Genomic DNA, 26,363 nt, shown 5'->3' with positions numbered 1-26,363 from the left:
GTGATGACCTGCTTTGTCCGCTTTTCCTTCAATACTGTGCTGGGAATTATGGATAAACATCTTTACAAAAGCTTATTTGTTCAAGAAGGTTTGTGGTTCATATATCTGCAACTTTGAAAATTTAACTCTTTTTCTAATTGTCCTGTCATAACCCTTAATATTTATCATCCCATCTAAGACTGTAAAGTCTTAAAAGGAGCTCTTCGTTTTTTGTAAATTTTCTGAAGACTACACAGTCTTCGGGTGAAGATCCCAAATCCCTGGTTCTCCTCACAATCAGACTTGCAGAAAACAGTATCCGCATCTGACGGTTTCCTTTGGTTGTTGCCTTTCATGTGTAAGGGTTTTTTATACTTCAATACTCCTTCACATCTCAATGAATGTATCCACTCATGGCCTTGTCATTAAGCTCTTTAGAGGTCAAACACTGTAATAACCCACTGATTTGTCAGATGGAGAAGCCCCTGAGAGAAGGATGGAGAAACATGACTGTTTTATAGTTAAACAGATTTAATTTTTTCCTTCTTTATTTATAGGATTTTTTGAACAAAATCCCAGAAGAAAATCTGTTAGGGGCTACAGAAGTCCTGAGTCTGGGGTCGAGGTTCACCTAGCAGGACCACAACCCTAATCATACATCAGTATAGCTACAATAGAATGGTTTAAATCAAAGTAAATGTGCCTGTTAGGATGGCCCAGTCAAGATCCAGACCTAAATCCCATTAAGTATCTGGGGCAGGAGATGTTCCCCAAAAGACCCGTAACGGTAATTGATGCAAAAGTTTGTTCCACAAAGTATTGACTCAGAGGGTAAAAATGGCAGCACATAACAGGCAAGTGTGTTTGGATTTTGACATAAGTAGCCCAGTAAACATACACTGTTTTTATTGATTAAGGCACTGTATAGCAAGCTAAAACACAAAAATCACCCAGCAGTCCAGTTCCTTTTTTTATTTTTGCACGACATTTCCAAACTTTGGAGCAATGGTTACCTTGGCTGTTTGGGATCTACCCTATTAATCCTCCCTGTTTCAATCTGTGAAGTCACTGGGCACTACTCACAGTGCCTTTCAGTAGACAGAAGTAACCTTATATACTTCCTGGTGAATGTGCTGAGTCTTGGACATGGTGCTGGCTGCTGTGCTAGGTGTTTTATTTTTTTAAAAAAAGGAAAAATGACAGCTTTGGGGGAGAAAAAATATTTTTCTAACGCCTGAATTGCACTAAATTTCACAACTCAGCTTTCAGGCATTCTGGGCCCAGTTCATTCCTGTCATGATTTGTGAGAGATGGATACGTGGTATTTTAGCAATTTAGTTGGATTCAGATTGCGGCAATTGGCTGACAGATGCACCTCTTCTCAAAGGGCTCCGTGTAGAACAGAAACCCTTCCTGTCATTTCTTTCAGCTGTTTAAGCAGGGCCATGGTTGTCAAAGAGAGCTGGGGTTTCTCTAACTGCATAATAAGGTTAACCATAATGACCAATATGTGAGGACAGGATTTGACTCTTGTTACAGGAGCATAAATAAAGACTGAATGATTATGGGATCTATAGGTTAATGTCCTGAAGAGCTGACCATAAACTGCTCTGGGTCTGCTTCACATCAGGATGAACTCATCTGTTTGTATGTCAGATCCCGACTCTCTTAAACCTCCCTTATATCACTATTGCAGCTATCAGATTAGGGCACATACATTTGCATAAACTGATTTGTGAAAAGAAAAAAAGTAATTATCGTGGAGAAGTGCTCTGAGTGATCCCGCATGCTTCCATCAGCAATGAATTAAAAGAAAAATCCTCCCTATTCCTTCCTGAAGCCTTAATTAATGGCCATTGTATGCACAAGGTTGCTCTTCTTTAGCCACTAGCTCACTAATAAAACAATTTAATCATATAACATTATGATATATTATGAAAAAATATGCTCCCTATTTAATAAAGTCAGTAAGTTCACATGGTACTCGTACTTGTCTTCTTCCATTTTATCCGGGACCGGGTCGCGGGGGCAGCTGACTCAGCAGAGACGCCCAGACGTCCCTCTCCCCAGACACCCCCTCCAGCTTCTTCGGGGGGAACCCAAGGCGTTCCCAGGCCAGCCGCGAGACATAGTCCCTCCAGCGTGTCTTGGGCCGTCCCCTGGGCCTCCTCCCGGTGGGACGTGCCTGGAACACCTCCCGAGGAAGGCGTCCAGGAGGCATCCAATATAGATGCCCGAGCTACCTCAACTGGCTCCTCTCGTTGTGAAGGAGCAGCGGCTCTACTCCGAGCCCCTCCCGGATGGCCGAGCTCCTCACACTATCTCAAAGGGAGTGCCCGGCAACCCTACGGAGGAAGCTCATTTCAGCCACTTGTATCCGGGATCTCGTTCTTTCGGTCATGACGCAAAGTTCATGGCCATAGGTGAGGGTAGGAATGTAGACCGACCAGTAAATCGAGAGCTTCGCTTTTCAGCTCATCTCTCTCTTTACCACAACAGACCGGCACAGTGCCCCCATTGCTGTGGCAGCCGCACCGATCCGTCTGTCGATCTCGCGCTCCATTCTCCCCTCACTCGTGAACAAGACCCCGAGATACTTAAACTCCTCCACTTGAGCCAGGAACTCCATTCCAACCTGAAGAGGACAAGCCACCCTTTTCCGCTCGAGAACCATGGCCACGGACTTGGAGGAGCTGATCTTCATCCCAGCCGCTTCACACTCGGCTGCGAACCGCCACAGCGCATGCTGTAGGTCTTGGCTAGAGGGGGCCAGCAGGACCACGTCATCTGCAAAAAGAAGAGACGAAATCCACTGGTCCCCAAACCAGACCCCCTCCGGCCCTTGGCTGCGTCTAGAAATCCTGTCCACAAAAGTTATGAACAGGACCGGTGACAAAGGGCAGCCCTGCCGGAGTCCAACATGCACCGGGAACAGGTCCGACTTAGTGCTGGCAATGCGGACCAAACTCCTGCTCCGCTTGTACAGGGACCGGATGGTCCCTAATAAAGGGCCGCCAATTCCATACTCCTGGAGCACCCCCCACAGGGCACCACGAGGGACACAGTCAAATGCTTTCTCCAGGTCCACAAAACACATGTGGACCGGTTGGGCAAACTCCCATGAACCCTCGAGTACCCTGTAGAGGGTATAGAGCTGGTCCAATGTTCCACGGCCGGGACGAAAACCACACTGCTCCTCTTGAAGCCGAGGTTTGACTATCGGCCGGACTCTCATCTCCAATACCCTGGCATAGGCCTTACCAGGGAGGCTGAGGAGTGTGATCCCCCTGTAGTTGGAACACACCCTCCGGTCTGCCAGCCCAGAGGAACTGTCCCTGACCGCCACGCAATGTTGAAGAGGCGTGTCAACCATGACAGCCCCACAACATCCAGAGACTTGAGGTACTCATGGTAAGACACATGGTTCACATGATAAGAGTTTAAATTTGGTGTTATTAATTTATCTGTATGGTCAGCATGAATACGAAGCTGTTTGTTAGGCTTTTTTGCACTCAAAGGAGAAAAACCCTATGGATTTCTCTGAACAAGTCCGGGCTCATGTTTTTAACCTACCTCCAAAACCACAGAGATGCCTGACACCCCAAAATGCCACAAAATTGTAGGGTTAGGGTTCAGAGTGAGGGGGAAGGAGTCAAATGGGATTCAGTCAAAACAAATGCAACCCCAAGTAATGGTGTTTACCAAAAGAAGACTGTTTAGATGGAAATTTACGCTTGAAGTAATTTCAAAGCATAATTGATTTTAAAAGCATCAAATGGCTGTAGAGGTTGAACTGTAGCATTAATCTTTAGTATCTCTCTACAGATGTGCAATAACTGTTCAATAAACTATTTAAACTCAATACATTTGATGCAGAAATCACCTTTTCTTGTTTGTTTTTTTAAGTTTAAACAGGAAGCACCAATCTACGCTGAAATCCTAACATCCTTTGCCCATGTTCACCTTAAGGTCTGTATGATAAATGAGTGAACTGCATGGCGAAACTGAATGTAGCATTTGTTCTAATAATTCAGAGCACAAATGTTGGAATGTGTATTCCTTTTTGAATTAAATGTATTCCTACACTTAACAGTGAAAGTTTAATGGCCGTCATGGTTTTCCTTGTAATTTTCTCTATTCCTAAACTCATCAAACTCTGGCAGATTTAGCATGCTAATGTTAGCACTTTGCTAAGGCTTTGGTGCATCAAGTTCTTTTACATCTTAAAAGTGCCACAAACATGGTGGGTACAAAGGCTCCCAATCTCTGAAAATGCTCTTGCACAGCTGTAATTATCATCCTAACTTTAAAAGAGCTACCCCTTATCATTTGGATGCTCAGTTAGTTCAGGCTTAAGTAGTGTAGAGTCTGTTACATGAAACTGAAACTCGGGTGTGTGACTAATCTTGCTGGCTTTAGAAAAACGTTCTTTGGCACAAGTTAGCATGCTAACTTTTGAAGTGCTAATTTTAACATCAGCAGGCACAATTAGTTTAGCTCTTTAGTGCATTTGAGTCTAGACCCAACCACAAATCTTTTAGGTGGGATTAATCTTTGTGGTTTTACCTCCTGTTTCTAATTTCTCTGGCACAGACTAAGGTTGCATGCAGCATTAGCAGGCTCAGTTGGCCCAGCCCTCATGGGCTCACCACTTCTGGACCACCTTAATTTTGCCTACAAGCAAAGTAAAGTCTCAAACAGTTTCTCAGCCTCCTAATCTTCAAATTTAGTCAAGAGTGTATGATTATGCATGGTAATACCTTCATTCAGTTAAGTTGTTCATTATAATCATCTTTAATTCTGATATTCTGTCATTCACAAGCAGAAATTGCTATGTTTTCTTTTTTTATAATTAGTAAAAGCATAGTACCAAAAAACGCTTAGAACTTAATGTTTTTGTGTTTTATCCTGTGGGTGATGAATAAACTGATTTGCATGATTTGAATTCTGACATTAGCACTTAGTTGAAGAAGTGAAGTATAAAAGCAGCGAAGGTCAGAGAAACTGACGATAGTTTATACCATAACAAAAGCATATAGAGGAATTTGTGTTGCACATAAATGGCACATTCCTCTGGCTTTTTACACATAGACATTTATCAAGGGCATTTAAAAAAAAAAAATAGAAGCATGTGGGTGATTGCTCTTCAGAGAAACTTCAGAGCAAGTCAGAGGACTTGAAGAGGGGGAGATATTGTAAAAAGCAGCCTCTGAGGAAAGTCAACCATGCAGTAGCCCACTGCATCTGACGACGGATGAAAGCGAAGGAAAAATGAAGTAAGGGGCACGAGATGGAGGAACATCCAAAATGATGTAGATGAAAGGACAGAGTGGGAGAAGGAGAGTATTACTGGGACAGAAGGGTAGTTGAGAGAAGAGGAGAGTGGGAGGCTGACCTTGCCAGAATGTGGACGATGGAGGGAAAACCAGAGACAAAAGAGAAAATGGGGAGGAAAATAAGGAGTAGTGTGCTGAAGAAAGAAGGAGAGGCAGAGTCTGACGTGCCTAAAGGAAGGTTAGGGCAAACAATTGCTACATAAATAGAAAACAGACTTCATAATTTTTGTTTTTCCTTTGCTTTTCAAATCTGGCTGCAAAGATTCATCATTGTTAAGTCACAGGAACATTGTATTAGTTATTGTAGCAGTTGTAAAATATAGTTTGTGTCGTGTATGTGGAGTCTGATTTCCTGGGAAAGCAGAAATGGGGCGGTAGCTCTGCCACCCACTGCAGCAGTTTAGCTTGTCTGCCCTGAGGCTGATAAGACTGTCAAACTGGCAGCTGAATATGGTGACACATTGAGGGAGTCAAGAGGCCAGCAGACGGATAATAAGTGGCCCAGTGAGTTGTCCAAGTGAACGAGGGTAGTGAACAGCAAGACTGAGGTAAATGATGAAATACAGTGTAGAGAGTTAACCAGAAACACCTGAGGAAACCATCCATTAGATCCTTTTGGGGTTTTTCTGTCAAGAACCAGGTTGCTTTTACAGATAATTGTAGTATTTTTACCTGTAGAACTTTTAGATGCACAGTAGATTGATTTCTGCACAGCCTCATCATAGAGGTGCACGTGAAACTAGGGGACAGAAAGCAGTGTTCATCCCAATTTGTTGGCCCTACAGCCAATCTCCTAATTCAATTCAATCAAAAATACTTAATATAATCAGAGATGAGAAGGCCGTTAACTGCTCTAAACGCATAAAAGATGGATGGGATTTGTTAAGTATTCCAAGAGACTAACTTCTTGTGCCGAAAACGGAAGATGTTTCATGTATTCAGGCCCTGAAACAAGGAGACCTTGGTCCTCTGAATCTGGAAAACTGCATTATCTCTGCAGTGATAAGCAGTCATTAGGATTTGTCTTGTAATGGTTGTCAAAACATATATAATAAAAAATACTCTCACAGACTAATGTGGCTGTTTTTACCGTTCGGGTAAATGTGTCATACTGTAAAATATAACTTGAGAACATTTTCACCCAATCAGACAAGTGAAGCTAATGTTAACACCAATCCAGAGATAATACTAGCTAAATAAAGCTTAAACACAAGAGCATCAAAACACATGTAAATTCAGTCTGAAATACATTCTCCACAAGCTCTGTGCTAAGTAGCATTTCAGTACTTACATATTGCTAGTTAAATAATAATGTGTTAACAATAAAGATGGACGTTGATTACAAAGGTTTAACTGGAAGAGACGAGAGGCGGGATGATGTTTGGGCAAATGGCTTTCTAAGAAACTGTTATGTGAGATTTGAACAATATTTGTATGAAAGAAAGATTAACCTTTTTTTTTTTTTTTCGCTGCTACAAAAAACAAAAACTTTGTTTCAGTAATAACTGGTAAAGAATAATCCTGGTTCTCTGATCCTGCAAAACAAATAAGTACGACCAGAGTTAAAGGTGTTTATCTGGACACCAGCTCATAGCATGCTGCTCTAATTTGTTGCATATGTATAAACGAGAATTGACTGCATGGCAGCACCGCCTCCAACTTTTATAGTTTTGGCTGCTTCACCCATTATGTTCTAAAAAAAGGGATCCCTGCAGAGTTATTACAGACTTTGAACAGCCTGATGGAGGACTTGCTCCGTGTTAGGCAGGTGGTTTTAATGCTGTTCCTGGTCAGCTGCATGTTTCAGGAAGTCAGGATGACTCATGGACTCCAGGAGGGGAAGGAAATGGACAAAAATGTCGAGTGAAGTCAGGAGAAAGAGGGAGACACAAAACAGAGACGGGATGGCAGTTGGATGACAAGAAATCAAGATAAAGAGGTTAAGTAAAGAAGAGGGGGAAGGAGTTTGTCCGAGGGTGGGTGGGGGTGGGGGGGAACTTTGATGGCTTGGGTTGAGGAGATCAGTCTGCTTAGTGTCTGTTAGATGGACAGGAGAGAGACTGGAAACAGCTGGAGGCTCTCACTGGATGTCTGCAAGTGTGTGTGTTTTATTGCCAGCACAGGCTGCTCTGTGCGTGTGTGTGTTCTGTATGTGTGTTTACACCAGAGAGAAGGTAAGACAGGGGCATAGCAAGGACGGCCAGAGATCAACCACACACACACACACACACACACACACACACAACAAGAAACCAGGCTGCGGCAGCAGTGATGGGTCACTCTGCGCGACCCTTAGATGTGATCCGGATACCTGCAGAGATAATAGATTTGGAGAGGGCTCACACACACCCTCACACACAAACACCACAAATGGATGTTCACATTCCTAATGTGGCAGAGCTGTCATCTGAGCGCAGGGAGAGAAAAGGTTTCATTATGTGAATTTAGGGTGAGACAAATAATTCTTGGTTTGAATTGAATTGTATCGGGAAGTGAGGAGAGATTGTGTCCTGTGTAATTTCAGACAATAATGTCCCGGTACACAGTGTTCTATCCTCTCTCCCTCCCCTTCCAGACTTGAATCAATTTCTTCTCATTTATCTTCCCTTTTTAACCAAAAAAAGGTCCAGACTCTTCTTTTCTTATTTGTTTCCTATCTGGCTCTTCCTCACATGAATTTTCATCGGGCTACTGTTTTGTTCTCATCTGTGTTTTTGTTCCATCTGACTTTTGCTCAAAGCTATTCTCCGCTCCCATCTTCTTATCTCAATGTTATTCGGCTCATCTCTATTTACTTGTGGTGTTTACTGTAACTTTTCCTTCCAGTGGCAAATGTTTCTGTCTGCTTTTCTGTTTGTTTGGGGTCAAACAATGTTTACCTGAATGCTTCAGTTTAACCAGCATGTACAGTCATATTTCAACACGTTATCTATGGCTTTTTTTATACACTTCCATGTTCAGATTTGGAAATTCCCCTGGTAAACATGTAACCATAAACCATTACATTGATACTTAAAATCACTCTTTTTTAATAAGTTTTCAGGTTGACCAGAGATGCCAGGAAATTCTAGTCCAACTTGAGAAGTAATTAAGGACTATTTCTCTAGGATATTGTGACGTGACAAAGAAGCCTATTTGCCTTATGCCTGGTTCACATGGCAGGATTTTTATGCCGATTTTTGACCCGATCATCTCCTTCTAATCTGCCCTGATAATCGTGATGGCTCTTAAAATAACCTTATGAGATATTCATGTTTGCGGTGTGTTAAGAGTGATTCAGTCTGCTTGGAAGGATGCCGGGACCGCTCTGACCTCAAATCATGGATATTATATATTATATTTTATTATATACTATATTTTTCCTTCTATCTCAACCGTAAACATGTGGAATTGGTTAAACTCTACAGGGACTTTCACAGGACCTGTAAGGATGAATGTGTAGAAAGGCTCATCTCTCACAGTACTTGGTATGGTGCAGGACCTGTGATTCTGTGGGCCTGGGGACATTGTTAAAGCCTATGTCATCCTGGACCTCGACAGTTTGAATAAAAATCTGTTAGAACTTTGCTGGGGGACCAAAAATAGATCAACAGTAGGTCCTTGGGCAGGATAATGATCAAAAACATTGATTCACTTGACAAAAACATTGGCTCACAATAAACCTTCTATGATCATTTCAGTCCCCAGGGCTAAATCCTTGGGACTGAGAAAACCTCTGGGCTTAGCTGAAGAAAAGACAACATGAATCCAGACAAACTCTGAAAGAGAAAAGGTCAAAGAACCCTCTCTCTGTGTTCCAGCTTTGTGAAATGCTATAGGATTGTTGGCAACAGGAGGTACAAAGTGTTTGGATTAGGGATGGGGATTTTGGAGGCCACTGTACTCCAGTGAACTCATTGTCATGTTCAAGAAAGCTGTTAGAGATGATTGGAGCTTTGTGACATGGTGCATTGTCCTGCAAGAATTAACTGGCACGAGATGGGGTGGATATGGCTGGTAACATTATTCAGTATCTATTAGGATCATTTTACAGCCACGTTCTACGTAAGAGGCCCAAAGTGTACAAACAAAATATTCCTCACACCCTTACACCACCATCACCTCCAGCCTGAACCATTTATATAAAGCAGAATGGATCCATCCTGCTACCTGAATGTCAGAACTAAAATCTGAACACATGCAAAGGAAAAGTTCAAAATTACCTAGATGACCTTTCCTCCCCATTCTGATTCTCAATTTGAACTACAGCAAGTCATCTTAACCATGTCTAAATGGCTAAATGCATTGGGTTGCTGCTGTGTGATCGACTGATTTGCTGTTAATGTTAATGAGCAATTAAACAGGTGTACCTAATTCATTCACCAATGAGTAATACTGGGTTTTGAGGGCTTTGGGTTGTTTCTTTTAGCTCCTACTTTGGTGCAGTTTTAAAAGAAACTGCAATGAAATGGTCTCATCTAATTTAAAAACTTTGACAGGGTTTTCTGTTGTAACAGACGTATTGGCTCATTCAATTCATTTCCTTTTAGCTGCTACCTGGTAATGCTATCAGAAAGAATGATTCTGTTCCTTGTAACATGTAAGCTACGTTTCTTGTGTCTGTTGTTGTAATTGGCTGAAATAAATGAGGAATCCAGCCTTTCTGTTGCGTATTCTGTGCCCAGAATCTGCATGCTGCCGTTTAGAGTCTTTTTTTGCGATTATGGACACTTGGGACCCATTATCTGGCCCAAACCAGATCTGGATCACTATTATTCATCACCTGACCTCCTCTTATTAATTTGTGTTCAGCTCTGTAATCCTGTTATTTGCCACTTGCCTCTCACTCTGGCAGAAATGATTAGTAATTAGGACTCAGTGCTTGGCTGGCCACATTACTCTCATCTTGGGTTTTTTTGCTAAGGAGCGCTTGTTAAACTGGACCCATGTCGCTTTGAAATGAAATGAGCCAAATCCACCACTATTGTTGAATTTCACCCCCTTCTGTCACAGCAGTTCTGCATTTCAGCCAGTACTGCAGCCCTGAGTCACACAATGATGCTGAGGAAAATTAAGGGCCGATCTAATCTGTGACACCCGATCGAAAGAGTTTCTGAATTTTTCGGGGATTTTCTTGTTTGAGTCTTCATCATCTTGGCTTCTTTCTGCATTTTAATGATTCAGAGGATATTCATGTGGATGACTTTGGTGTTTCTATTAACAGGTAAAGAGAAATCAATGTTAACATTGTACATTTTCCAACTTTTAAAGAGCAAGTTGTAAGATGGAGATAATAACTCATATAATCATTAAATATGACATGATGAAGAATTGAGACCAGCACACTAAAGTTGTTTCTGACATAATGCTGGTTTCTAGCCATACACAGAATATGTGGAAGATAATACAACAACATGAATGAGTTATTTTCTTAGTGTGCTAGATGAGAGTTTGACAGCTGGTTGTACAGCTCAAGTTCAGATGTCTGCATAATCTCACTAATGGGCTTCTCAAAGAGCAGCAGAATGTACCTGCTTGTAGATGGTGCTGATGGAGCCATTAACAAGAACTGCTCAGCACTGGATATAAGAATGCATTCTTAGAGGAAAACAGGCAAGAATAGAGACCAGGACAACAAAACAAGGGTATTACATCATTTTATTATTTATTTAATAAAAAAGCTGTTGGTATGAAGGAGCTTTAACTAAAAAATCTACATAAATGGATTTATTTCTTGCTCAGCTCTCTTAAGGTTCCACCCGAGCATTTCATGTTTGACTGATAAATGTCGACTGAATGACTGCAAGGTGCTCAGGTTGTGCAGAACAAGCCCAAATCATCATCCTTGCACCACTGTGCTTTGTTTGTGGTGATATTTTTTGTCGTGCCCAAACAGCTCCAATTGGGTTCCATCTGTCCTGAGGACATTGTTCCAGAGGTTCTGTGGTTTTGGGCTCTCTTGGAGTTTTTGTAATTTCTCACTGACCACTGTGTGGATTTACTAGGAGATTCTCTCCTGGGAAAATTAGCAGCTGTCTTAAATGTTTTCCACCTGTGAATCTTTCTTTTTTGTAGGATGATGGACTTCACATAGAACTGTTAATATAATCCATCCCAGATTGACAGCTTTAGAACAGAACATGACAAAACACCTGTCTTTTTCTAGAGGTGGTCACTACACACGCACCAATTGATCCAGACGGATATTAGAATCTGCCAGCTTTACCTGAACTGGTGCTAATTGGTAATCAACAATTATAAAAAAAAAGGAATCTTTTTTTTCCTATTTGATAAATGCAGCAAATAAAAAAAAAACAATAATTGTGCATTTATTTACAAATCTTTCCTTGAGGAAATGCATCACCTCCAGATGTGACACCTCCAGATGTCACTTTTTCCTGTTTTATTCAGAAATACTACCTCTAACAAAGAAACTGCAGTACATTCTTCTTGTTTTATCGTGCTTAGGTTAATATAATAAATCTAATTTAGCATGTCAGACATCAAATAAAACTGGAAGCCGGTATGGATCAGGAAGAGCCTGATTGGTGCATCTCAAAGGTCAAACAATCAAGTGCTTTTGATGAGCAGCACCTGGCTGCTATTGTCTATTAAATCCTATAGGAATAAGAATAAAGTTAGATTTTCACACTTCACCTCTGCGTTTTGCCTTAGCCTTTTTAAATACTGATCATTAAACAATTATAGTTATCTAAAGATCTGGTAAAGACCAGATTTTGTTATACACTATATTCCCAAAAGTATTTGTCTGTCTAATTTTACATTGCATGAACGTTTAGGACATCTTATTCTTAATCTATAAGGTCCAATAAGTTGATGGACCCACTGTTGCCCGCAATAGTAACAGTGGAAAGAAGGTTGAGCTCAGCACTCTGTGCAGACCAGTCAAATTTCTCCACCCCAGCCTTTCTACACCTGCAGCAATGGAACTGATTGGAACACCCGAATTCATTGATTTGGTCATTTATCTTAAATTGGAGAGATGAAAGAGCAGAAAGTGACCATGTTAAATTGTTTGGATGAAGCAACACAGGTCACATCAGACTAATATTTAATCGGGTCTGAATGGGTTAAACAAAGCAACAGTATGAACACATTGTCACTGGTTTGAAAGATCATCAACGGCATCGTCTGTGTTTTGGGTTTCGGCCTCCGGTGTCAGACTGTCACAACATTAACGACACAGTTGTCGTTTTGCTGTCAAATCACATCAAGTCAGTCCTTTGTGGAGCTGAGCAAGAAGACATTATGCTCTATGTAAAGCTTTGCCAGAACATTAAGAGAAATTGTTGCAACAAATGTCTTCAATTAGATCACTTTAACTTAGTAACACTAAAAAAATCAAATGCGAACTCCCTCTTTGAATTTTCAGAATATCTCCCTCATATTTTACGCCCCAGATGTCACTTTCTCTCTGCTTGTCCTTTTCACCAAAATTAGATAACCATCTAATTTGTTCACATCTTCATCTCTTCCATCTTGATCCTTTCTCGTGTCTTTTTTCTGTATGATTCCTTTCTCTCTAGCCTTTGATCTCTGGAGCAGCCTAAGTGTGTCGAGGAGTTGAAACACATCGAGATATTTGAAGTGCACGGCAGAGCTGAGATCAACAAAGCACGGACATTAATAGAAACGGTTGCATGTGAAAAGAAAACTAACAAAATGTTGGAGTGGTGGGGATTCTTTGTTTTTTAAGGGTGCTGCGCTGACAGCTTCATGCTCTCCTCCTTCAACCATTTCCCCCTCTTTTTAACAAAGAAAGCAACCATTTCTGCCTAAATGTGCTACGTATTCAAACTTTACATTTATTTTCATGGATATTTGGTTTTCCTCTTGTGCTTTGGCATTTTTAAAGCGCAGGGTTTTGTCTTGTTTGCATGGAGCACAGAAGCTCTGCGGCTGCAAAGTAAAAATTGGATTCAGAAATATTTAAGCACCTGTTCTTTACCTCAGCTTCTCAGCTGGAGGTCTTTCTGTTGAAGGTGGAAGTGAATCTCAGAGATGAGGCTTTGCTGCCCTCCTTCTGATGCATTCAGCTTAAGAAAAGCTGAAAAAAGATGCAAACCTCCAGAGCTGCACTTTTATCTTTGATTTTAGTTTATCTAAAAATCTGTCTCAGCTAGGACACGTCGAGTTTATACCGTTCAAAACATCAACAACTGGGAGAAAATTACTGGAAAAAAATCCAGCAAATTCATCAAGTTTTGAATTTGTTGCTGTGAGGCATAATTCAAGGCTTTGCAGGGGCCCCTTTCTGAAAGACGGGCTTTCAAAGTTACCTGGGCTCTGTTTAATACCCAGTGCAGCTCTTTTTTTAAACATCAGACCATGTTCCAGCTTTGAAGGATGTTCTGGGTTTCTCTCATCAAAGACATGCAGTTAACTCAGGAATTCTGCTTTGTGAGAAAATCCTCTGGACGTAAACCATCAACTTCTCACTCTGAACCTCTCTGCATTTCTGCAAGCTTTAAAAGTAACACAGCAAGAAAAACATGATGAAACTGCTACGTGTTTGTAATGGACCAAGCTTAAAGAACTGAGCTTCAAAAGCCTTTGTTGTAGAGCTGCATGCAGGATAAAACAGCTCCTCCATTATATTTATTGCATTTTAGGAGATTTTCTTTTGAAAACATTGTCCTTTGCTGCTCCCTGCTGCATGATGAACTCATCCGGCTCGTGAGGTGTGCAGGTTCACCAGTGCTGCAATCGACTTCAGTGAGTTATGACCGTGTGAGACTACCTGTTCTGCAGTATGTCAGAGCAAGATTCACTCTGACATACTGTCATTAGTGACATAAAATAAGGAAAGCAGCAGTTATGCAGGGATGAGACACAGACGCAGAGCAGTGATTCATGTTAGGACTGTCATATCTTTTGAGCTTTAAGTCATTTGTCTTAACATTTTTTTTTTCAACTTCAGTTCTTAAAACAAAAGGTTGATGCACATGTTTTAGGTTTTCTAATCCACTAAGGGCAAAGTCATACAGAGACTCAAATATATGCATAAACCCAGCCATGATTGGCAGTGAAGCAGCCCCACGGCATGATTCTGCCACAAATACTTCGATAATCCCCCTTACCAAGTCACACCTGCACTGCATGTCATGAAGACATGTCTGGTCCCATACTGGCTGGATATTCCATCTCTTCCTGGCTCAGCAGGCTAAGTTAAATCAAAGCTTAAATTTTGGACACAATAGAGGTCTGAGATTTGGGAAGGCCTTTCTTAAAGTGTTGTAAGCTTACCTCCATTTAGTTTTCATGTGTGTTTGGAATCTCCACCCTTTTTTTCAAGTTTCAACTATCTATCTGTTAGTTGGAGATAAGGTTGAATAATGTACTTGCCCCAGTACTGATAATAATAATACAGCCCCACAGCATGACACTGCCAATACCATGCCTAACAGTTGGTACAGTTTTTTTTTTTTTCAGGTTTGAAAGCCTGATCATGACACATCCTATCATACTACTTGTCATTGTGGCCAAATAGCCTTATCTTTGTCTCCTCTGATCATAACTTTCTCTCAGATGCATTTGGGTTAACTATGTGGAGAGCTGAAATTTCAATCCAGCCTGAAGGTTTCACTTTTGGAGCTGGGTCTTGTTTCTTGGTCAAAAGCCTCTCACTTCAAAGTTTATTGCCTTGTAGAATAAATATTTGTGCAAGAACTTCAGAAAGTTGTCTCAAATTTGCTTTTAAGTGCTCCAGCACTACTGGGGAACATAACCCCGTGAATATTTCTGTCCGTTCTGCACTGATGACACATCCTAACAGGAGTCTGTTTGATGCTGGTGTGCTCTGTATTTTCTAACATTCAGCTGAACTGCACATCTTCTGCCTACTCATCACGAAGCACATGGTCATTTTAAATTCCCAACTGAAGGTCTTACTCCAGTAGAACCCATGAAAGATATGTATCACCATCTGCCTTTTATATACCCGAAGTCTCTTGTATCATTTCAGTTGCATCTTTTATTCCTTGTATTTTTTCCATTGCAGAGGTAGCTCATAAAAGAACATTTAAAGTCACACCAGGGACACAATCACACTCTATATTTAACAATGAAGCCACAGCGATTGCATGCGATTCTTCCCACTGGGACGACTGTTTGCAATTTTCTCTTTAAAATGTAATTCCCATGTATTCCTCATTGGGTGTAAACATCATAGGAGATTACCCTGGGAGACAGGGGGGTGGGGTTAGGGTTGGGGAGATGCAAGGACAGCTAGTACAAGTGGTGGACAGCCTCTCTGATGTCCATGCAGGACACTGGCTAGAGAAAAGTAGTTGTATGAAAGTAAATTTTTCATCTCAGTGGAAAATGGGCAGACTGGCTTGAGATAAGAAGGCTGCATTCGCTCAATAACTACTGGTTCTGACCAAGGTATGCAGAACATCTCGTCTGAATGCATAGTGGTGCTCAGATGGGATGTTTCGTGACCACAGATCCAATATCTGAACTTTTTGTTCTTTGAGACACCATCTCCTCCTAATTTGTGGAGGTCTTACAGAGGATAAAGCATTGTTCTTCTATACAATATTCCCTCATTTGATGTTCTGGCTTTTAGAGCACTTTTATGCAATTTTCTTCTGAATTAATCTGAGGTTGAAAAGGATTTTTCCTGGAAATTATAATAAGGTTTTTTTTTTGGGAGAAACTGCTTTGCAGGATAAACCTGGCGTTTGACATGTCGATGAGGAGTTAGCAGAGGCACTAATTCTAGGTTTTATTATAGTTATTCAACCTGTCTGTGTTCTGTGAGAATGAAGCATTCACAGTTTGGGAAGAAATTTTCCATCTTTAAAAAATGCTAATAAAAGGATTTGACTCTCCAATATCACTACTTTAAATCTAAGAAAACAACAAAAGACTAACATGATTATTATGGTTTTGCTTGAATAATGCGTATCTAATAGGTGTAAGCATTTACTTGGAATACATTTGTTATATAAAGACCACTTTACTCACCTCAATTAAAAATAATAAAACCAAGCATCAATAACTGTGGTTTGAGGTTTCAAAGCTGAATTCATTTAACACAGAATCCAAGACATTGACAATTCTTTGCTTTTGTTAAATTGGTTTGAATGATGGTTATTGGGCTTAATTTGAGCTCCATTAGCATCATTGTGGATATTAAAAAAAGCAACTAAAATCCTCACATATTTACAGATGCCAGGAGCTTTGTTTGCCAGTGAAGGCAAATCTTTTTTTTTTCATCACAAACCAAAGCCATCATCATGACAACTAATCTCCTCTTTCCTTCCCTCCACCTCATTGTTGATCAGTGGCCTGTTCCTGTAAGAGCCGTGGCAAAATGCGATGATTATGTGCTGTCAAATGCCAATTACCGGTAATTCATCTTTGCGGTGTGGGGTAGATGAGACAGTCGCTCGACACCAGCTGTCCTGCAGCTCTTTCTTTCTAATTCATGTCACCTTTGAACAGTTATCTGGTTGTGATTAATGGGAGATTTGAATGGATGTTAGTGTGTTTGTAGCCTATTCCTTGTGTAGATTACATCAATACATTGTGGCCTTTTGTGCCTCTTGTTTCCTGGATTAAATCCAAATATGAAAATATAATACGTGCATAAAACGTTAATCCTGTAAAGGCATTTTTTTGCATTGAAAATGGATTAAATGACTTCCTGTGTGTGAAGGTCAGACATAATCAACAGAGCCTCTTCCTGGAGAAATATTTGCCACCTGAATCTTCACTTTATCCCCCCTACTATCACTCTGATTTCACCTGAAAATGCTTTTGTTCTCATAAAGATGAGCCATACAACATCTGGGAGCTGCAACTGAAATTTTCTCCATGCCTTGTAATAGCACACTCATATTGATGGCCTGGAGCTCCGTTTAAACTTGATTGCCCAATGCTCTCGACAGCTGTTTCTCGGTTTAAAGATGCCACGACGGCCCTCAGCCTGCAGTTACACCTGACTGGTAAAAAGCTGCTGGATAGAGATATGATGGAGTCAAATAATTGCACAGCTAACCTCCGTGTACCTGTCGTTTCTGTTGAGGCACAAGCTGTTTTACTCCTGGATGAACACAGAAATGTGATGGGGTGGAAAGTAGCCAATCCCATCACTAAAATGTATTTTCTTTTAGTTGAAGAACCAACTACCACCTAATTTTCAAGTGTAATAGTGACCAAAAAAATGTCTGTCTTAGGAAAACAAGTGTTGCCCATCTTGAACATCTTCAACCTGCAGTATCTTGCAAAAGTTGAACTTTTTGGGATTTTGTCACATAATCATAAACTTTAATGCATTTTATTGGGATTTTGTGATAGACAGTTTTCCATAACTAAGAACTAAACAAAATATAATAAATGTATTTAAATTAAAAAATATTATTGTAAATGCTCTTCTATTTCAGTAACTCCATCACTAAGTGAAACTCCTTATATAGGTGAATTACAAACAGACCGATGTCTTCGGAACACAGTAGACATGTCAGGAAGAAGGTTCTGGCTCAGTGTAAATCAGGGTTAGGTTCTAAAACAACATCCCAAGCTTTGAACATCTCACAGGGCTTTGGTTATGGCTCTATTCAATCCATCATCTGAACATGAGCGTTTGGCCCAACTCACACCTTCAAAGATATGGCGGTCCATCTGAACTGTCAGGCCAAGAAGGAGCCAAGAGGCTGCTTCTCTGAACTGTAGCTCCAGAAGAGCTGCAAAGATCCACAGCTCAGGTGGAAGAATTTGCTGATTGGACAACTATGAGCTGTGGACTCATTAAATCTGCACTTTATGGAAGAAAAACATTGTTAAACAAAAGCTATGTCTTGTTTGTAGTTTGTAGTTTGTTTGTAGTATTCAGTCACCAAAAAGAAATTATTGTTGAAGATGTAAGAACACAAGAACTTACTTTAAGCTCATTTTGAGTTTGGGCTTTTTGTGGGTTCACATTAAAAGAATTGCCAAAGGAAACAATAAATCCAATCGATGGTCTTGACATGGATAGAAACGCATCCAGAAATTTAAACAGACACAGAAGTATTGTTTTTTTTTTAAGTGAAACTCCTGAACATGCAAACATTTCTGAACCCTGAGGGCTTCATAAGCTCACCTTCTCTTAGCCGATGCCTCTCTTCCTCTTTAGGACCTTTAATAACAGTAATGCCAGCCAGGTAAATGTTATTGAAATAGTTTTGTTCAAAATTATGAAATCCAGTCACAATCTTTCAGGAAAAGAGGTGGGAGTGTTATACTGTGGGACTACATGAATAAAAAATGTGTTAAAGAGATGATACTTTGCACCGTATCCATGGCACCGCGAAGGCCTGCAGCTACACGAGAATGATAACTCCTAAATGTTTCCGCATAAGCTTGGCAGAAGAGGAATACTGCACCCTGCCAAATTTCACACAAGAGTTTCTGAAGAGAGAAAAATCTGGCCAAGTATGTTGTCTGAATGGAATCCCACATAACACCTTTGGGGTATTTTGTGGAGATAGTTCTAGCTGAACAGCACAATCCATGAAGCAAAAGCAGAGAATATATTATTTGAAGAAATATTTGAGCACTCAGTCCCTGGATGGAGTTTTTTTCCCCAAATTCAATGTATTTACTTAGAGGAGGAACACATTTAAATTCTTTCAAATTTAGGGCCCATTTAGATGCATGTAACGTTGCAGTTTTCCATGCAGTAGCTCTAGTTTGGGCTGTTAAAGTGCATAAATCTCTTCCATTCTGTCATTTGACAGCTGCTGGAAATCACCCAGATAAAAGCTGACATAACTGACATCATGACAGGCTGACGGGGGGGAAAAAAACCCCTCCAAAACAAAACAGCTGTGCATCATTGCCTTCTATTAGTATGAGATTTGGATGTTAATGTGGATGAGTGAGTACCCCATCAGCATATTCCTCCTGTTTACACTGCACAGGGAAGCGCCGCATAAACAGGCAAATGCCACAAGCCTCTAAATGTCAATTAACTGTGATTCATCTCTCCGGAGCGTTGGGAGGCAGGCAGAGTATGGCCATTCATTTAACCGCCTACCCTCTTCGACTTTCCATTACGTGTATCTGAAGCTGCAACGTGCAACAGTAGAATAGGTGGCAAATTGTCGGATCATTGGGGTTATAATGGAAAAGATAGAATAGATAAGGTTTATTGAGGTGCATTGACACCAATTTCCCCAACAGCTTGCTGTGCATATGCTTAGCCTTCTTTCTAAAAAGCATAAAGGCAGCCAGTGAATAAATATGATTTCATTTGACAAAGATCTTTCAACCAATAATTGCCTTTGTTGAAACATCTCCAGTTAGAGCTGAATTAAATGACTGGCTGCAGCTACTGGTTTGTGACTGAGAGAAAGAGGAAGGAGAGGCTTTGGCAGCCATGAGCACCAAATTCTGGCCCGTTGTAGTGAAGAAACCTGAGCCCAAAGGTGTTTCAACTCTCACCTATGGTGGTGAGATATCGGTCGTGTCTGAAAGAAGGAGATACCAGGTAGAAGTGGCCAAAATTAGCCTGATCCACATAGGGTGGATGGAATTGGCCTTAGAGATGAGGCCAGGCGCTCTGTCACAGTGGAGCTGAAAGGTGCCACGTCCAAGTGGGAGGAGAATCCAGGGTATACTCAGTACTCACTGGATGGAAGATGCATCCTATCTGTTAATCTTATCTTAAACCACCTTGGGATTCCCATGAATGAGATGGACAGAGATCTCTGGGTTTCCTTCTTAGACCTGTTTCCCTTGTGACCTGATCTGGATGGATGGATATGTTGGCTCATAATAAATAGTATGTCAGCACAGATGTACTTTTTGTTCTGTGGCTTTGTAGCATTTCTACGTTGCTTTGAATGTTGAAATATTTAGTAGCTGGTGTTTCAGCTACTCTCTGCACAGCCATTTCATGCAGATCTCTACTACCACAACATTTGCACCTGTTGAACCCTTCACACCCACCAACCACTGACTTTGTATTTTTACCCATTTTCCATCCACCCAAAAAAATGTTCGGCAAATGTGTTTTTAATTCGATAATAATGTTTCAAAGGAATTAAGTATTAGTTTGGATCCTCTTAACAAGAACTATTGAGATATTTTAGTATGACAAATAAATAAAAACGTCTCCATCCGGATCTTGTTTGAGTCATTGTGGAGTTTAGTTTAAGGGACTTAATAATCTGTTCTCTGCACCTTTCATCCTTATCTCATTCTGCTTTTTCTCTTTCTCTGTATTCTTTTTGACCATTTTAAAATGTATTTCTTGTCTCTCCACCCCTGAGTCTTCAATGCCTACAGGCTCTCTCTGCCTTAGTCATTTCTTTAGCCCCTTTACATTAATAAATCTTTTTCCTCAGTTTCTCTTTGGCTGTTATTTTATTCTGTTGCATTTATCAGCCTCTGTAATTTCTTTCCTTCCAGCTTCTCGTACACTTTTCCTGACTTTTTGCTCCTTGATTCTTTTGAATTTTTAATATCAAGCTGCATTATTTCCCTGTCTATTCCCACATTATAGAAGGTTTTTTCCTCTTATCATTTTTCTGCTATAAATATATCTTTGACAATTGCAAATAATCTAAAGGTTCATTCCTGCTTTTGTTTCTGGCATATGTTTATTTTTACTTCAATTTAATGGGATTGGATGGATTTATGTTGAGTTAATTAAGAGAAAAGGGGAAATATAAAAGATGTAATTGTAGTTCTTGATGTAAAACCTGAGAAAAAAGTCTGACAATTTGATTTTATGTGTTTTATGTATTTGTCTGAATTACTTGGAAATGGTTCCCTTATTGCCCCCCTCAGGGTAAAGACTATGCTTCAGTGTCTGAGTTGATTTTGTCTACCGACATTACATAGAGATGCTTTGATTTATGCATGTAGCCGCACCGCTAAGAATGCATATAGTTTCATGGTAAAAAATATTCTTACACACATTTGTACTCACACGGATGCATGAATGCTGTAAATCCAGCGTAACCCTGCATTGCCTGAGGCACACATGCACACTTCTTCTATTTTCTTTGTTTGTGTGGTTGTGTTTTACAGCTGATTTGCGGCCTAAATCCTCCCCGGTCCGTTCACTTCCGTGCAGCTGCATGTAACTTATTGTCCTAATCAATCCCTTACACACTAAGAGGTTTTTTCAGCAGAACCACCCGGGGTTAGCGAGCAGTTAGCAAGCGCTTATCCCCTTTTCGTGTGGGGAGAGCGAGAGGCCCAGCTCCCACCAAAAATTTTATCTGTAGAGGCCCAGAGGCAGGCTAAGAGGGCAGCTGGAGGAGAAAAGACCCTGGTTGGATTTGATACTGGGTCTGCAGGGGGTTGGTGGCATTGGGGCGGGTCTCTGCATGAGGTCATGGCATTTAAGAGAAGAGCAAGTGTAGGTAAAGCAGAAAAAAACACCCACACTTACTGTATAAGTTACTGAAGTGAGGAACATAAAGAGGTGTTTACTGTCATCCCCAAACAATGAAAGTCCCCTCAGAAAATGTCACTTTTATTCTCACAGATGCGGGCAGACAGTTGGACCGGATCAAAAATATAAAGGATTACAACTCTTCTGTTTCCCCCTTTTGTTTCTTCTCTTTCTGTTTTTCTGTCTTTCATTTTCTGTCTGAGTCACTTTCTTTCTGCCTCTCATTATTTGAAGCATAACAAGTTCATTATTGGCCATTAATCTTAGGAAGCACACACTCTGCAATGTGTGTCATTTCTTAACAAGGGACAACAGCAGCAATTTGTTTGGCTAGTTAGAAACTTCCTGATGATAAATAATTAATAAATTATGTGCTATTCTTTAAAGCCAGCAACAAGTCCTGTCAGATTAGAATGAATTTATTTAGGTCCAGGAAAAAAAGCAGTTAAATGAGATTGTTGGTACTTAAGCTTTACAGAATATTTGCAGAACATTGTTTCCTTTTTCTATTTTGAGCTTAGATTATCTGCATCAATTTTCTTTGGTAATATGCCAGAACTTTGGTGGAGCAAATATTAAATTCAAACACTGATAGCATTTTAGATTTACTTTAATAAAGGCAAACCAGTTTTCTGGGAGGACAATGTTGCTTTTATTTAGTTTTTCAAACTTAAGTAAAAAGTTACTCCTGAATTAGGGCCTTTCTGATGTTGACTGAAGCCCAACAACCAGAAGACAAAATCTGCAAAATGAGAGGTTAAAAAACGGGAAGCATGTTCAAAGATCACGTCTCCTCCCACCCCACAAACTTTGCTGTCTGGCAAACAGGGTAGAGTAAAATAAGCAAGAAAATATAATTTTCTGTATTCTGGTCATTCTTGATGGCTTGTAGTGATACTGGCATGATGAAGAAATCCCAGTGGAGTTGTTGGCTGAGGGGTCTCTGCTGCAACATCTCATGGTCCTCATGAAACCATCACCACAGGGAACAACGTTCCTACTAGCCTACTGAAAACCCTCACATTCTGAGTGGGGTAACTTATGCCTGATACTTTTTTGGACACTATTAGTTTAGGATTTCAGCTGATGAACAGCCTGTTTAAGTTAATCAGCTGCTCATATTGTATCTGTTTTCTGTTTCTTTATTTTGCATTTTGAAGCTAAACTTGGAACCTTGTTCTAATAAATTAGTGCTAAATGTAAATTATATAAAACTTTTTCCCCTGTCTTAGGATTTTGATCAGGAGTGGTTCTTCTCAATAGAAGAGTCGCAAATGATGCTTCTGGACTCAAATTGCTTAAGCTGTAGCACAAGTCGTCCTGCAGTGCAGTGAGACTGTGCTTGACTCTGACTTTCTATCTTTCTGACCTTTCTTTCAGTTCAAGCGTTTAGGTCGGTTCCCCTTTTTGTTCTTTCTGAACCTACGCTGGTCTGTTTGACCGGCTCTGCTCTCTTGGCGGGGACTTTCCTGCTGCGTTTGCTTTCCGCTGAACTGCTTTTGCATCTAAAGAATGAAAATACCAAGCAGCTTTAGCATTCCTGTAGGCTCGCCCCCTAGCGCCAGCTCCCTGTGGGTGTTTATTACTGTAATAAGCAGAATTCGAACTAATGAAAGGTGGCTGAGTTGCTCCTTAGGGCTTGTTATCAGAGACTGATGACTCAGTTTCATTTACTCTCTTTAATGAAGTTACTTCTCTGGTCATACTCTACATTCATACTCAACTATTTCTTCTCAAACGGTTAAAAATTGGTTTTCCTCTCTTTTTATTGCTGCAGGTGTCATTGCTCAGAAAGTACGAGTGGAGCAAGAGTTGGAGGCGTACCCCACAGAGTCTGTTGATCTGCGCTGTGAATTCGTCGATGGAGGAAGTTTAACCAAGCTCACGCAGGTTGGCACAAAAAAACTACTGTGTTTAAAGGAGCATTGGAAGCTTAGGCTTTGATGCAGGGTGCATTTCTGAAGGATAGAAGAAGGGAGGACTGAATTATTTTGGGTCTAAAATTCTTCCATCTCCCCAAAACTTTCAAAGAGTCAGCAGTAAACATGTTATTCTGAAAAGATATCGACTTTCTTTAGAAAATAGTTTCTTTTATAGAGATTTTCATGGAAACCTGAGCAGCCTTCACAGCAGAATTAAAGCTGACTCTCCATCAACAGACTGCACCAGTAGATGACTGTAAAAATATCCTGATGAATACCTTTTACAGCACAAAATGTCAGAGTGGCACCTTTTAAACAAAACAATTTTTCACAAAACTCCAAGCCTTTCTGTAAGCATTTGGATGAAAGGTTGCATTTATTTCCTTTAATGACATTTACCTTGTGAGTTAGTTGCATTATTGTCAGCATAATTCGTATCCAGCTGCCAGTTTTCCAGCGTATCAACTCAGAGCATCACTTAACATCAAGCTGGACTTCTCTGAACTCTGGGCATGGATTTATTTTAAAGATCTATTATTTAGATAACATTCTTTGTTCCAAGCCTCCCATCGTGACTGTGATGGACTGGCGACCTGTTGAGGTTGTTGCCTGCCTCTTGCCCAGTAACGCTGGATATATAGGCACCAGCCCCCCAGTGACCCTGCATGGAAAAGCGGTATAGATGGATCCCAAAGGTATTCTATTGGGTCGAGGTCAGGACTCTCTGTAAGCCTGTCAAGATATTTAACACCAAACTTTCATGTCTATGGTTTATTGGACCTTCATTTTGCAACAAAAATGTAACATCCGCAAAGGGTAAAAAGGGGAGGAAAAATACTCCAGCAGAACCGGACTTAGTATGAGCGGCCATCTGAGCAGCCAGGAGGTTGAAAGGAGAGATAGAAAAAACACTAGGAACACCAGGAATGCTTTCTGTAAAAAGAAAAACAAAGAACACAGCGTTTACTGAACCTCCTACTAAATAATGGGCAGATTTAAAAATGCAGCAAAGTTCTAATAAGCTGTAGAGAAGAAAAACAGCCTTTGGCATTGATGTAACACAATAAAAATTATAGGAAAATAAACCTAATCACCAGATGTTGTACAGGTCCTTCTCAAAAAATTAGCATATTGTGATAAAGTTCATTATTTTCCATAATGTCATGATGAAAATTTAACATTCATATGTTTTAGATTCATTGCACACTAACTGAAATATTTCAGGTCTTTTATTGTCTTAATAAGGATGATTTTGGCATACAGCTCATGAAAACCCAAAATTCCTATCTCACAAAATTAGCATATCATTAAAAGGGTCTCTAAACAAGCTATGAACCTAATCATCTGAATCAACAAGTTAACTCTAAACACCTGCAAAAGATTCCTGAGGCCTTTAAAACTCCCAGCCTGGTTCATCACTCAAAACCCCAATCATGGGTAAGACTGCTGACCTGACTGCTGTCCAGAAGGCCACTATTGACACCCTCAAGCAAGAAGGTAAGACACAGAAAGAAATATCTGAACGAATAGGCTGTTCCCAGAGTGCTGTATCAAGGCACCTCAGTGGGAAGTCTGTGGGAAGGAAAAAGTGTGGCAGAAAACGCTGCACAACGAGAAGAGGTGACAGGACCCTGAGGAAGATTGTGGAGAAGGGCCGATTCCAGACCTTGGGGGACCTGCGGAAGCAGTGGACTGAGTCTGGAGTAGAAACATCCAGAGCCACCGTGCACAGGCGTGTGCAGGAAATGGGCTACAGGTGCCGCATTCCCCAGGTCAAGCCACTTTTGAACCAGAAACAGCGGCAGAAGCGCCTGACCTGGGCTACAGAGAAGCAGCACTGGACTGTTGCTCAGTGGTCCAAAGTACTTTTTTCGGATGAAAGCAAATTCTGCATGTCATTCGGAAATCAAGGTGCCAGAGTCTGGAGGAAGACTGGGGAGAAGGAAATGCCAGAAGTCCAGTGTCAAGTACCCACAGTCAGTGATGGTCTGGGGTGCCGTGTCAGCTGCTGGTGTTGGTCCACTGTGTTTTATCAAGGGCAGGGTCAATGCAGCTAGCTATTAGGAGATTTTGGAGCACTTCATGCTTCCATCTGCTGAAAAGCTTTATGGAGATGAAGATTTCATTTTTCAGCACGACCTGGCACCTGCTCACAGTGCCAAAACCACTGGTAAATGGTTTACTGACCATGGTATCACTGTGCTCAATTGGCCTGCCAACTCTCCTGACCTGAACCCCATAGAGAATCTGTGGGATATTGTGAAGAGAACGTAGAGACTCAAGACCCAACACTCTGGATGAGCTAAAGGCCGCTATCGAAGCATCCTGGGCCTCCATAAGACCTCAGCAGTGCCACAGGCTGATTGCCTCCATGCCACGCCGCATTGAAGCAGTCATTTCTGCAAAAGGATTCCCAACCAAGTATTGAGTGCATAACTGTACATGATTATTTGAAGGTTGAGGTTTTTTGTATTAAAAACACTTTTCTTTTATTGGTCGGATGAAATATGCTAATTTTGTGAGATAGGAATTTTGGGTTTTCATGAGCTGTATGCCAAAATCCTCCGTAATAAGACAATAAAAGACCTGAAATATTTCAGTTAGTGTGCAATAAATCTAAAATATATGAATATTAAATTTTCATCATTACATTATAGAAAATAATGAACTTTATCACAATATGCTAATTTTTTGAGAAGGACCTGTATTGAGCTTCCATTCTACAGCATA

General features: G+C 40.7%; 1 protein-coding gene across 7 annotated transcripts in view; it reads left to right on the top strand.

Moving 5' to 3' along the window:
* Nucleotides 1-26,363, top strand: part of pvrl2l (PVR cell adhesion molecule related 2 like) — a 396,229-nt gene that overhangs the window by 146,564 nt on the left and 223,302 nt on the right. For all 7 annotated transcript variants that reach the window (XM_047383829.1, XM_047383830.1, XM_047383828.1 and 4 more), the window contains one exon: nt 23,489-23,601. In XM_047383829.1, coding sequence (XP_047239785.1) covers nt 23,489-23,601 — 113 coding nt within the window. The remainder of the gene's footprint in view (nt 1-23,488; nt 23,602-26,363) is intronic.

The sequence above is a fragment of the Girardinichthys multiradiatus genome, chromosome 13 (genome assembly GCF_021462225.1).
Source record: "Girardinichthys multiradiatus isolate DD_20200921_A chromosome 13, DD_fGirMul_XY1, whole genome shotgun sequence".
NCBI lineage: Eukaryota > Metazoa > Chordata > Actinopteri > Cyprinodontiformes > Goodeidae > Girardinichthys > Girardinichthys multiradiatus.
This window is presented reverse-complemented; position numbering and strand designations above follow the sequence as displayed.